This window comes from Octodon degus, unplaced genomic scaffold, assembly GCF_000260255.1.
Source record: "Octodon degus isolate 3935 unplaced genomic scaffold, OctDeg1.0 scaffold00011, whole genome shotgun sequence".
Classification (NCBI taxonomy): Eukaryota; Metazoa; Chordata; class Mammalia; order Rodentia; family Octodontidae; genus Octodon; species Octodon degus.
Window position 1 is genome coordinate 15,873,425 of NW_004524587.1, and position 14,763 is coordinate 15,888,187.

The 14,763-nt window shown below is 38.1% G+C and overlaps 1 protein-coding gene and 1 pseudogene across 1 annotated transcript in view; one reads left to right on the forward strand and one right to left on the reverse strand.

Moving 5' to 3' along the window:
• The window catches only part of Terb1 (telomere repeat binding bouquet formation protein 1), a 47,130-nt gene that overhangs the window by 14,708 nt on the left and 17,659 nt on the right, over nucleotides 1-14,763 (forward strand). Inside the window, exons 6-9 of the mRNA XM_023709337.1 lie at nucleotides 3,401-3,553; nucleotides 4,992-5,123; nucleotides 5,976-6,101; nucleotides 8,596-8,756. Of these exons, the coding sequence (XP_023565105.1) occupies nucleotides 3,401-3,553; nucleotides 4,992-5,123; nucleotides 5,976-6,101; nucleotides 8,596-8,756 (572 nt within the window). The remainder of the gene's footprint in view (nucleotides 1-3,400; nucleotides 3,554-4,991; nucleotides 5,124-5,975; nucleotides 6,102-8,595; nucleotides 8,757-14,763) is intronic.
• LOC111815085 lies at nucleotides 13,557-14,528 on the reverse strand (annotated as a pseudogene).

Genomic DNA, 14,763 nt, shown 5'->3' on the forward strand with positions numbered 1-14,763 from the left:
AAGAGTAAAAAATACAAAACATAGATAGACAAAAACCATACAACTTCGGGGTTGGTAACTATTTCTTAAATACAGAAAGCATGATACATGGCACTTCATTGAAATTAAAATATTTTGATCTTCAAAAAGTACTGTTAAGGGGCTGGTGAGATGGCTCAGTGGTCTACAGCACCTACTTAGAACAAGCTTAGCAAAGCACAAGGGACCGCGGTTCAATCCCCAGCACCACATGCCAGCCAGCCCCACCCCCTGGTGGGCTGAGCTGGCCACACACATTTAAAAAAAAAAAAAAAGTACTGTTAAAATTAAAGTCAAGCCATAGACTAGGAAAAAATATTTGAGACACACACTTAATTTTTAAAAACTGGAACACAGAGTATGTTTATAGAAGCAACTTAATGATTAAAAAGTGGGCAGTGGGTTCTGAGTATAGCTCAGTGGCAGAGACCTTCACCTAACAGTTTAAAAATATGTAATGGAAAAAAAAATGTAATGGGCTGAAGATATGGCTCAGTGAGGGAGCCTTTGCCTAGCATATACAAGGGCATGGGTTTGTCTCAATACTACAAAATAAAATAAAATTGGGTAAAATATTTGAAGAGATAATGGGCAAAGAAAATGTGAAAATAAGCACTTGAAAGGATGCTTAAAAGCATTATCAGAGAAATTTAAACTAGAACTCTTCTGAGGTACCAAAACTCACCTAATAGCATCAGTAAAAGTAAAAAAGGACTGGTCATATTAAATGAGATAAAGATGTGGAGCAATTGAAACTTTATACGTTTCTGATTTATACCTATTTTCAAGTATTTAAATGTTAGGACCAGCCAGATAGCTCAGCGGACTAAAGCACCTGCTTAGGCATAGCACAATGGCTAGGGTTCGTGATCCCCCGCGTGCCATGCCAGCTCCGCCCCTGGGGTGTGCTAAGACGGCAATTGATACTGGGTGTGGTGGTGTGCGCCTGTAATCCCAGCGTTTGGGAGGCTGAAAATAAGAGGATCACTACAAGTCTGATCTACGTAATGAGACCCTGTAGGCGCTGTAGACCCTGTCCTAAATGCATAAAAAGATAAAACAGTCATGTTTTACATGCAAAATATATCTCTAGATTTCTACTAATTGGAATCTATTTGTATGATACCTTGTCATTTCCTGTTTCTTTAAATGACAGTTCAAATGAATGATAGTTACAGGATTTTATTATTCTCAGAAGGCTGGTATGAAGTATAAATTAGAAGAAATCTGAAATATTCAACATACAACTACTATGAACTAGAATGTTTTGCTTATACACCTGAAATTTTATTACTTAAGCTATAACCTAGAATCATTATAATAACATAGGGCCATAATCATCTAAGCACTTAAAATATATGTGCTTTGGTGTGGGGAACTGGGGGTGTGGCTCAGTGATAGAACCCTTTTCTCCCATGCAGAAGACTGAGTTAGATACTCAGCTCTTTAAAACAAACTCCTTTTTTAGAAAAAACAAATTTTTTAAAAATAAAAATTTATTTTACTAAAGAAACTGTTTTGGAGTGTGTATAATATTGAAAAAGTTTGCTTATCCCTAAATAATGTTTCCTTATTAGTTTCTCAGATGTATGAAATTCTTGATGTACTATTTGTAGATTATTAATATCTTTGTTTTACTGAGCAATACAGAAATTAATCCTTGCCTTCTTTTTAAGTGGTCTTGGGAGTGAACTCAGAAGTGCTGTATTGTGAGCTCCTTCCCCAGACTTTATTTTAGCCTCATACTAAGTTGCCCAACCTGTCATTCAGTTTTCAGTCCTCCTTCCTTAGCTTTTTTTTTTTAAACATTTATTTATTTATTTAATTTCTTGATTTTTTTTTTTAAGGCTACCTTTCTTTCTTTATTTGTGTGTGTGTGTGTGTGTGTGTGTGTGTGTGGCCAGCTCAGCCCACCAGGGGGCAGGGTTGGCTGTGGCATGTGGTGCTGGGGGATTGAACCGCGGTTCCTGTGCTTTGCTAAGCTTGTTCTAAATAGGTGCTTTAGACCACTGAGCCATCTCACCAGCCCCTTTCCTTCGCTTTTGTAGTAGCTGCAATTATAGATGTGTGGTAGTGTACCTGGCTGATCTTTGCTTTTAATCATTTGGCTTTAATTTATAGGACTAGGCTAACCTAAGGAAAACAAAAATTTGCGGCAAGATTATAAGCACTATACCAGCCCGCATATACATTTGATGATATAAACCTTTTTCCAGGATAGGGGCTGTGAAGACTATTGAACCAGAGACCTATGGGATACTTCCCATTAGAAAAATTTTCAACAGGAGAACAAAAGGCTTTAGACTTAAAAATATGTATGTCATTAGATCTTTGCTTGAAATATTGCTCAATAATATAAAATAAGAAGAATTACATGTAAATCAGAACAATGAGGTAGTTTTAGAACACTTAAATAAAGGCTGGCCAAATAGCTCAGTGGATTAAAGTGCCTGCAAGCGGGCACAGGGGCCCTGGGTTTGATCCCTGGACCTGCTGTGCTGGCCACACCCACAGGGCGCAGTAAGACTGGGCATGATGGCGTGCCTATAATCCCATCTCTTGGGAGGCTGTAAACAGGTGGATCACTGTGAGTCTGATCTAGTAGTGATACCCTGAACACCCTGTAGACCCATCCCTAAAATACAAAACAAAAAACAGAAAAGAACATTTAAATAAATTGCCCTTTTTAGATTTTAGCAACCTGAGGAATGAGTTATGTTCTAATTTAGATAATCAGTTTGCTAATTTCAATGCCATCCAACTGTGGTGGTGCCTATCTGTAATCCTGCACTCAGGAGGTTGAAACAGGAGGGTAGTGGCAGGTTCAAGGCCAGCCTAGCTGCATAGTAAGTTCAAGGTCAGCCTGAACTCTCTGAAAATACACCAAAATTGTAATACCAACCTACATGAATTAATCTATTCTTTGTAGCTCTTTTAGAAGACTTATTTAGTAACATTAAAGGATAGTTTAATATTCTTACAAAACATAGCAGACCTCATTAAATGAAGTAAGAAAGATTTCTTATACACAAAAAGCAGTATTATATTATACATGTAGTTGTATCACAGTAAAGTGCTTAAGTAATCTACTCTTTGATTATGTATATGCACAAATAAAGATTAGGGTTGTTTTGTTTTGTTTTGTTTTTGTTTTGGCAGAACCAGGGATTGAACTCAGGCCCTTGCGCTTGCCAGGCAAGCCCTTATTCTACTGAGCTATCTCTCCAGCCCCCAAAAGAAGAGTTTTAAAAATTCTTTAATTTGGGGACTTTTCATGATTGAAACAGTCAAGTTAATGGCATATTTGGTGCATATTAATTGAATAAAATCATGTACTAGCATTGCTTGAGATACTAATAGTTCCTCTGTTTTATTCCTTAAGCATATGTTCAGAAATACTTTATATCCGTGGGTGGACTGGATATACTGTCTCAAGCTCTTGTACAACTGGAATCTGATTCACACAAGACTCCTTCCAGTGCTAAGCTTGCAGTAGTGGTAACAAAGACAATGGATGCATGTATTGCTGATAATCGTGAGTGAAAAATTCTTTTTTTTTTTTTCTTTTTTAATGTATTTAGTACAGGTTCTACAGGGTCTCACTACACAAATCAGACTCATAGTGATCCTCCTGTGCTGAGCCTCCCTAGTGCTGGGATTACAAGTGCATGCCACCACGCCCAGTCTCAGTCGCTGTCTCAGCATGCCCCAGGGGTGGGACCCAGATTAGCATGCTGGGGATTGACCCTCAGTCTCTGTGTCTGCCTAAGCAGGCACTTTAATCTGCTGTGCTATCTAGCTGGTCCATGAGTAAAATATTCTTGTTAGCAAGTTTTCTGAAATTGAATTTTGTTTGAGTTCAGCATGGTGAGTGTTGAAATGGAAGATTAAACACTAACATAGATTAGATAGCTTCTCAACAAGTAGAAAGGAACTTTAGCAATTATCTAGTCTAATTTTTTTTCATAGAAATTTTAACTTTTCTCAGAGTTCATATCTAGGCCTTCTGACTCCAAATCTAATGATAGTCTATAAATCTTTGTAATAGAAGACTATTGACCATGGCAACTAACTGAAAAAGTAGTATTTAAAAAACAGCAATGATACAGCAATTAACCACTAAGAAGAATATATGCAGTGTATTATTTGTTGAAAAAAAAATAAAATAAACCAAAAAAATAAATAAATAAATAAATAAAAATAAAACATTTTAAAAAAAAAAACAAACAGCAATGGAGTATGTGTTATATGCTTAGCTCCAGAGATAGAAAATTTACTAAGACATAGTCCCTTGGGGAATTCACAGCCTTATCCTTGGCACGAGTATTGTTAGGCTCTGGGTAAACTCTAGTAAAAAAAAAAAGACCCATCATGAAATCTTCAATTTTATCACCTGTGAGTATAAATTCAATTATGTTTCATTGCATCTTTAATGTCAGTAGAAGCCGAGCATGAAGGCACATGCCTGTAAATCCCAGCACTCAGAGGCTGAGGCAGGAGGATTACCATGAGTTTGAGGCCAGCCTGGGATACATGGTGAGACCCTATCTCAAGACAAACAAACAAGAAAAAAATCAAAACAAGAGAAACAACATCAGTAGACCCATGGTCAGTTAAGAGAATATTTTATTATTAGGCAGGATTTGATTATGTAGATATATCTTTGCTACTAGTGTCCAGCGTGGGTAAGAAGAGATGTGTAAGATAAAAGTAGATATTCACCCTTTAGGAAGATATTATTACTTTGTATTTACAATATTATGCAGAACAACTAAAACTTTGTGTTGGATTAATAAGGATTATTATAATAATCCTTACTATGATGAGTTTATATAAACACATGGAGTCACATATATTAGATGTTATATGTACATATTAGGTATTATATATATAATCTTACTGGAGAAGTTCTGAAAAACATTTATGTACATTTACAAGTTTTAAATTTGTACTTTTTTATTTTATACTAATAGCTACTTCTGGAGTGGTACTGTCTAAATACTGCATTGTTTCAAAACTTCTGGCATTACTGTCTCATGAAAGCCTGGATTCAGCAGAAAGATTTAGCATCATTCTTGCTCTTGGTCACTGCACAGAGGATTGTGGTTAAGTATTGATTTATGTAGTGTGCTTATTAAAACAGTAGTGAAAATACGTTTGTTTTTCCCCCTATAGTCATATAAAAAGCTTAAAATACTTCTCACAGTCATTTGGGCCCAGCTGGTTACTTTAATTCCACATCCTCCTCCACCCATTGTATTCACTTGGCCATTAAGACCTGTGGTTCTACTGCTGATGCCCCTTTCCTATCCATTGCCAATGTTATCTTCTTAATTTAGGCCCTCAGCCACGCCAGGTCTCAGTGGCTGGCTCAGCATGCCCAAGTGCAGTGCCAGCATGGAATGTGGTGCCAGGCATGGAACCTGGGTCCCTGCTCTTGCCTGAGCAGGTGCTTAGTCCACTGAGCTATCCTGCTGTCCCTCCTTCTCTTCCTCCTCCCCCTCCTTCCCTTCTTGCTCCCATCTCTTCCGTTCTCTTCCCCCTCCCCATCTCCTTACTATTCCCCCTTCCTTTTTTTATTCATTGTTTTTCCTTTTCTTTTGAGATAGGGTCTGGCTATATAGTGCATGCTGCCCTGGAATCCACTGTGTAGACCAGGCTGGCCTTGTGCTCAGCAGCATTTCTCCTGTCTCAGTCTCCTGAGTTTTGGGATTACAGGCATGTGCTACCGCATGTGGTTGCTCTACATTTTTTCAAAACAAGTGAGAGTAGTTTGTTTACTCTTAATGAGATATGATACTAATCTGGCTACATCTCAGAAATTATTTTTTTATTTGTAAAAATTTAAACTATGTTTGTTTAAAGTGTTTATTATACTAAGAAAGAACTATTGCCTCATCTATTGAGTTTATTTTAAAACAGTTGTCTTCTACTTTAATTTTTGATATGTTTTCCAGAGGAAAATCAGTATGACCTTTTTAAAAACAATGGACTTCCACTCATGATACAGGCTTTAACTGAATCTCAGAATGAGGAACTAAACAAAGCTGCCACTTTTGTGCTTCACAACTGCAAAAAGATTAGTAAGTGTACAGTTATATAAGAAAATAGCAACTGACATTTGTAAAAACAATTTTTATCTGTTTTGGTGAGCAATACCCTTTTAGCCTCCAGGTTCTTGTACTTGAAAAACAGAATATATAATTTGGTTGTAAAATCTAGGATACTTTCAGCATATACAGTCCTATCCAGAAGAGAGCAACAATAGAGATAGTTCACTTATTTTATTCCACATAGCCAAATTTAGTTTGTAATCATAATAGAGGTAGCCAGGGGTGGTGGCACAAGCCTGTAATTCCAGCACTCGGGAGGCAGAGGCAGGAAGATCGTTGTAAGTTCAAGACCAGCCTACACTAAAATGTGAGTTTAAGGCCAGCTTGCATAGTGAGACCCTGTCTCAGTAAGACTGAAAAAACAATCATAATATAGAAGATACTCATTTATTTAAAATATGCTAAAATATCCAGGGACATAGCTCAGTGACATAAGCATATGCCTGGCAAGCACAAGGTCCCAAGTTCCATCCCTGGTTCCACAAAAAAAATCCTAAAATGTCTGTTATGTGCTAGCCACTGCTGGGCAACTGGAGATACAGTGATAAGAAAAGCACAGCCTCTTTTGAGTCCTCCTTTCCAAGATGACAAAAGAAGGAACAACGGTCGTGCCAGAAAGGGCCGTGGTCATGTGCAGCCTATTCGCTGCACAAACTGCGCCCGGTGCGTACCCAAGGATAAGGCTATTAAGAAGTTTGTCATTCGGAACAAAGTGGAGGCCGTCACCATCAGGGACATTTCCAAAGCAAGTGTCTTTGGTGGTTATGTGCTTCCCAAGCTGTATGTGAAGCTGCATTATTGTGTGAGTTGTGCCATTCACAGCAAAGTGGTCAGAAATCGATCTCGTGAAGCCCGTAAGTACTGAACTCCTCCACCCCGATTTAGACCTGCTGATGCTGCACCACGACCTCCACCAAAGCCCATGTAAGGGGAGCTGGGTCTTAATGGACTGAAGAAAACTCTCTTGAGAAAGAAGTAATAAATTGAATGTTATACTTTATACAGCATATTGAGTACACCTGCCAGAGGTAGATTGGTTTAATTCAGCCTATCCAGATTTAAGTTTGTACTCTGAAAATGAATAAAGAGGAACACACTGGAAGGGGTTTCAGGAGCATAAAAAAGAAAAGAAAAGAAAAACACAATATGGGTACTCAGTGCTTAGTTTACATAAAAAGCAATATAAAAATTTTTTGTAAATGAGATCATATATTAATATAAATTGGCTTGAGGAAAGCTAAGATGCTAGGGTATACTTGTATTCCTAGCACTTGAGAGGCTGAGTCAGGAGAATCAAAAGTTTGAGTACATCCAGAGCTACATAGCAAGTTCAAGGCTTGCTTGGACTACATCGTGAGTCCCTGTCTCAAAAAAGCAAAATAGGGACCGGGGAGATCATGCAATAGAATAAGTGCTTGCCTGGCAGGCACAAAGCCCTGAGTTCAATCCCCAGTACCTCAAAAAAAAAAAAAAAAGCTGGGAATGGTGGCACAAGCCTATAATCCCAGCATTTGGGAGGCTGAGGCAGGAGGATTGTGAGTTTGAGACCAGCCTGGACTACAAAGTGCGCTTAAGGCTAGTCCTGAATTCTGTAGTGAGACCACGTCTCAAAAAGAACAACAAAAAAAGCAAAACAACGACAGAAAGACATAAGGGTTGTGAAGAGATGGACCGTGATGATTGAGAGTTTATAATAAAGGAATCAGACCTACACTTAAACATCTTTGGAAGAAAGTAATTTTTGAGCTGAGGTCTGAATGACAAGGCAAAAAGAAGGAAATTTATTATGGATGAGGTCTCAGGCCTAAGCAACAGCGAGGGCAGTCTTTGGTAGGAAGGAACATAGTGCATTCAGAGAACTGATGACTAGGGTGGCGGAAGCACAGAGGGCACAGCCATTATGAGGATTGTTGTCTTTGTGGAAGAAAATTTTGGATATAATGTATTTTTTAAAAGATATAGAGGGGCCAGGGAGATGGCTCAGTGGAATAAGTACTTCCCTAGCAAGTGCAAGGGCCTGAGTTCAATCCCCGGTTCCGCCAAAAAAAAGAAAAGATATAGGAAAGAACTATTTTCTGAATACTGTTTTTAGAAATAACTACTTTGGAGCTAGAGATGTTATAGTGATAGAGCACATGCTTACCATGTGTGGGTCCCTGGGCTCAGTCCCTTGCATTAAAACAACCAAATACCCTACTTTAAACCAATATCCATATTCCTGAGGGTCTTTGTGTGTTCTGAATAACATATTTTCATGTTATTCTTTTTTCTTGTAACTCTGAAAAATCTAATTTATGACATTTTCAGTCCTGGGCTTCTCTTGAGTACTCATTCCATTACTTTGAGTACACTTAAAATAACCTAGATGGACAGTTTGGACAAGGGGTGAGAGGTGGAGCATGAGGTTGAAATGTAATATTTCTAGTAATGTATAAACCCATCATATTTCCTCCATATTACAAAGGTGAAAAATTATCTCTAAGTCTAGGAGACTATTCTTTTAATGAAAATGAAGCAGAACAATTAAAGGACATTAATGTAACAGAAAAGAATCTTGAAGAGCACTGGAAGACAGCAAAAGAAATCCTGCACAGAATAGACCTGCTTGAAAGAGAAGAAAATGAGGTTGGATTCTTTGTTTTAGAGAATATATACTTTTTCCAATGTTATTAGCATTAGAGATTAAACCGTAAAATTTTTTCTTCCTGAGTTTTTTTTTTTTTTTTCCAATATTTATTTTGTGTTTGTGTGTGGCCAGCTCAGCCAACCAGGGGGCAGGGCTGGCTGGCATGTGGTGCTGGGGAATCGAACAGAGGTCCCTGCGCTTTGCTTAGCGTAGCTTGTTCTCAGTAGGTGCTTTAGAACACTGAGCCATCTCACCAGCCCGAGTTATTTTTTAAATGTAGATTTTAATAGTAATACTTGAGAAAATATCCTTAGGCATAGACCAAAAAATGTTTTTAAAGCAGAAATAATAACTGTAATGATGAAATATAAAGGCACCATGAGATCCAGCATCTTAATAGTAGAAGTTCAAGATGGAGAAGAAATAGTCTAATGATACATGTCCACCTACCCAACCCCAAATACACACACACAGATGCACACACGTACACACTAGTAAGTACTTAGCAGACATAATCATATGTCACTTGATAGAGATACAACATAGAAAATGCCTCACAATAGCCATGCATGGTGGCACACACCTGTACTCCCAGTACTCGGGAGTCTGAGGCAAGAGGATTACCACAAGTTCTAGGACATCTGAGGCTATATAGTTAAGGGGCAACCTGAACTATACAGCAAGACCCTATCTCATAAAACAAAACAAAAGAAATGCATCACAAGACAGTTTCATCATTGTGAGAACATCAAAATGTCATTACACCATACAGTTACTTGATTTGCCCTTTGATGCAATCAGGGACACACAGGAGAGCCAGTTGTGGTGGCACACACTTGTAATTCCAGCACTGGGAGGCTGAGGCAAGAACATTTCAACTTAAAGAGTCCAGCTTGAGAAATATACTGAGACTCTATCTATCTATCTATCTATCTATCTGTATATTTTAAGATTTTATTTTATTTTATTTTACTTTAGCTATTTATTATAAAAGTTAAAGAGGACATTGGGGTGTGGAACTTCCAAGGCCACCACCCTCCGGGAACCTTCATATCCTTGGTCATTGGAAAATAATAAAAATTTAAAAAGGGCTGGGATTGTGCAAAAGACCTAGATTCAATGGCTGCACTGAAGAAAAAATAGATACAGTAAATTTAAAATGTATGAGGATGCTACTAATCTAAAACAGCATACTGTTTTTTAATTTATTTTTTAATGTATTTTAGGGAAGGGTCTACAGGGTGTTCAGGATCTCACTACTAGATCAGACTCCTAGTGATTCTGCTGTTTATAGCCTTCCAAGTGCTGGGATTACAGGTGTGCACCATCATGCCCAGTCTCAATCGCCATCTCAGCGTGCCCCAGGGCTGGCACGGCAGGCCCAGGGATTGAACCCCCTGTCCCTGAACCTGCTTGAAGGTGCTCTAATCCACTGAGCTATTTGGCCGGCCCAGCATACTATTTTATAGTAAACTTTTTAATAAGTAGAAGGAATATATTCCAAAATAATCAAAAGAAAAAATGTAAATCAGTAACACAAGTCATTTGTTATCATTATCAAGTAGTATGTACTACACATAACCACCTGATATAGCTAGCAATGCCATAATTTGTCTATGGTACTTTACTACAAACACATGAGTAATACATTGTGTTACAATGGTGTGATGGGTACAGTGTTGCCAGGTAATACAAACAGGTTACAATTTTATGGGCACCACTGTCACATATAGTCTGTTAGCAAGTAAAACATCACTGTGTGGCTCATAACTGTACATATGCATTAGTATTTTTTCTGTATGTATATACTTTGTGTCTTATGTGTCCATGTAGAGCAGTGGCTGCCAGAGGCGGGGGCTGATGGTTATACAACATTGTGAATGTCCTTAATATCACAAAAATGTACACTTAAAAATGGTTAAAATGGAGGGCTGGACTGATAACTCAGTGGATTAAAACACTGCTTAGGCAAACTCAAGGGCTGGGATTTGATCCCTGGTGTGCCATGCCAGCCCTACTCCTGGGCATGCTGAGACGATGAATGAGACTGGGCGTAGTGGCGCACAACTATAATCCCAGTGCTTGGGAGGCTGGAAAACAGAATCATTACAAGTCTGATCTACGTAGTGAGACCCTGTAGACCCTGTACTAATTAAAAAAAAAAAAAAAGATTAAAATGGAAATTCGCATGGTATGTGTATTTTATATAATTGATAATGCATTCAACATGCAGTCATGTGTTCAACATAACAATTGAACATTAAAAAGAAATAACAATTGAACATTATATTGAAGACTTAGTAGTAACCAACATTGTAGATGTGCTATAATCAGTACTTTATTAATTTAGGTTATATTTAATATAACCTATTTAGGTAAATAGGTTAACCTATTTAATATATTTACCAGTTAAAAAACTAAATTCCTGCTATATGCATGTATGCATATGAATATATATTTGAATACATACATTTTATAATGGCCTTATTGAGATATAATCCATGTCGTACCACTTAAAATATATGATTCATAGGTTTTTGTATACTCAGAAAATTATGCAGCTACCAGTATAGTGAGTTTTAGAACATATTCACCACCCCAAGAGGAAACTCATTTTTTGTACTCCCCAGCAACCATTGATCTATTTTCTGTTTCTGTAAATTTGCCTGCTCTGAATCTTTCATAAAAATGGAATCATAATGGTCTTTTTTGAGTGGCTTTTCCATTGTTTTCAAGGTTTATTCAATTGTATATATTAGTACTTAGGTCTTTTTTTAAAAAAAATAGCATCATTAAGATGTAATTCATATATCATATAATTTACCCATTAGTGATGTACTGTTGTATGTTACGGGTTGGTGCCGAAAAAAACAACGAGGAGAAGACCTGATGAATGTAGCTTCAGAGGTCTCACTGAGATTAGTTTCTCTCAAAGTGAGCCCAGAGCCTCAGAAGCATCTTACATTTATTGAGGGGTAAAGGCAGGCTAAGGAATGTGCATAATTACTTAAGTGAATACAAACTACTATCTCTGTTGACTTCCACCATTTACCTTACACTAGGCTGACATACATGCTAGCCGATAACATCCCAAGCAAGGGATCAAAGGACAGGGCCCCTGCAGGAGAAGCTGTTATCTGCAGCCTTGGGTCCCAGCTTTCCGGGAATTTGCAAACAGACAGCAACTCTCCTCGGGCTCTGTCTATTGTTCCCTGCTCTCTTGGGACATCAGGATTTTGTCTCAAATCTGTATTTCTACAATGTACAATGAAGTATGTTTAGCTGACTATATTATGATACATTTAAATTGTGATAAATATATATAACATAAAATTTTCCATTTTAACCACTTTTTTTTTTTTGGAGACCAAATCACTTTATTGGGGGGCTTGGGAGTGGGGAAAAGCTGCCGAAAAGCCGCTTCACGCGAGATCTGACATTCCTGGCACGGCTGGATCTCTCCGGGTCCACCGTGGCCAAGAGTTTAACCACTTTTAAATATGCAACTCCAAGCACTAAGAACATTCACAGTGTTGTGCAGCCATTAACCCTACCTCCTGCAAACCTCTAATCTACTTTTTGTTTCTAAATTTTTTTTTTTTTTTTTTGCGGTACCAGGGATTGAACTTGGGACCCTTCACTTGCCAGGCAAGTGCATATTCTACTGAGCTGTCTCCCTGGCCCTCTAAATATTTTTTTATAAATGGAACCATAGCATATGTAGCTTAGCGAGGCATATTGGTACATGGAAGGCTCAATCAGGAGGAGGATCACAAGCCCAGCCTAGACCTCTTGATGGGATCCTGTCAAATACATACATACAATTAATTTTTTAAAAGAAGAGAAAATTTTTAATTTTATTTTAAAGAGGAAAGAAACAGAAACAAATAACAAAGACAAAGCACCATGAGACAAAGTGGTACAGAGTTTTAAGACAAGAGCAGGAAATTAACAAATAGTTGTTGTATTACACATTTTTATCATCAAATTTGCTTTTTAATTCTTTCATGTATTTTGTAGAGTCTCACTATGCAGCTCAGATTCATAGTGATCCTCCTGTTTTTAACCCTCCCGTGCTGAGATTACAGGCATGTGCCATCACACCCATTCATGCAGGCCCTGGGGCAGGGCCCGCATGGCATGTGGTACCAGGGTTCAAACCCTGGTCCCTACCCTTGCCTTGTTGCTCAGACTACCAGATATAGGCATGTAAGATTGATCAAATAGTTAAAGCATTAATTCTTCCTTTCCATTAATCTTGAATTTTTTTGTCCTTTTTATTTTTAAAATTTATTTTAAAGTGAGTATAATAATACATATTAGAAATGTCTTATCTTTTAAAAAACAAAAAAAATTAGAAAAAACAAAAATAAGATGAAAGGTATTGAATGGTAAGAAAAAATTATAAAAGGTCTGAGGATGTAACTCAGTGTTGAGGCAGGCATGGGGTTCCGGCAGGTTTTTTTTTTTTTTTTTTTATTGCCGAACTGGGGATTGAACTCAGATCCTTGCGTTTGCCAGTCAAGCGCTCATCCTACTGAGCCATCTCCCGGCCCTTCCGTCAGGTTTTTGTGTATTTTTTTTTTTTTGGCTGCAGTATTCTCATTCTCTTAATACAGTTTAAAACTTTCATAGCCTCAGAAAAGGAACAAAAATTTATATAAAAACAACAAAGGGCTACCTGTGAAATAAATCACAAAAGCATTGAATATTTTTAACACTAGTCCCCATTATCATACAAGAGATGAGCTGGTTCCTCATACTTAAAAATCTGTGACACTGGTACTACAAACATTTTCCTAATACATCATGTTAAAAAATAGGTTTTGAATTTGTGTTGTTGGTGGGTGAAGTGAAAGGTTTCTACTAATTGTTGCAAACATGCTCTTCAATTCCAATTTTAGTTTCATTACTTCATCCTTTTGAGTGGCTGTCTTCATCTCCTGCAGCCCTGGTATACCTTGGAAGTTGCTGTATGTATGCACTTGTAGTATGTGCTGCTTTATCTTGTCCTCCCGATCTGCTGCCACTTGGGAGGCACTTATTTCTTCACTTGCCTAAGATGAGCTCTCTTTGTTGTGTTTCATTTTGCCACGTGGACTCATTGGTATCTTCCCATGATCTAGCGGATGTGTAGTACATGGAATCTTTGGAATCATGTCCCTCAGTGAAGGCAAGAGCTGGCTGAGTTCCTCCTCCTCCTTCAGCATCTGGGCCTGCTCTCTCCACTCCTGCAGGGCTCTTTTGTCTTTCTGCTGCTCCATCAGACCCTGTTTTTCTTGATGTTCTCTGAGGGCTGCTAATCGACATTCTTCAAGTCCTTTTGTTGGAATCATTGTTTGGTACAAAGATTAGGTAAGATGTTCTTGAAGGAGGAGGGCGTCTTCCTTCTGAACATGTGTCTTGGCCTTGAGTCTTCTTTCTCCTTCATGTTTAGTGCTACCTTGATATTTGGAGGAAACTCAGTGTGTAAGAGCTAGTTTTTAAGAATCTCTGCTTTTTCATTTTCAACAGTTTGCTGCTTCAGCTTCCAGAAGCACTTGATTTGCTTCTCACTTGGCTACTGTTCTGGGAATTCTATGGATCTTCTGAGCTCACTCAGGTCTAATCTTTCAACTGTCGGGGGGAAGGTCCACTTTTTCTTTTATCATAGCCGCCTTTGGGTCCTGAGCATTCATGATTTCTCTAGTAGATACCCTATACTTTGATAAATCTTGCATGAGATGTAGAAGCTCACTTAGGCCCCTGTTTTTGACAGATGAGCTTTCTTGAGAAGCTGCATCCTTAGGGAGGCCATACTCTGCTGTACAGAAGTGTAGGAAGATCAGGATGGCTTCCAGTCAGCTGAAATTACAGGGGTCAGTATCTTAAGTTCCATGCTCTTTGTAAGTGTGCCTAGGTTTTTCAGCTCCATGGGTAACATTTTGATTCTTTGTACAAGCAGTTTTTAAATGCTTGTGAGATCCAATCCCAGAAGGAAGTGCCTTAATTTTATTAATTAAATAA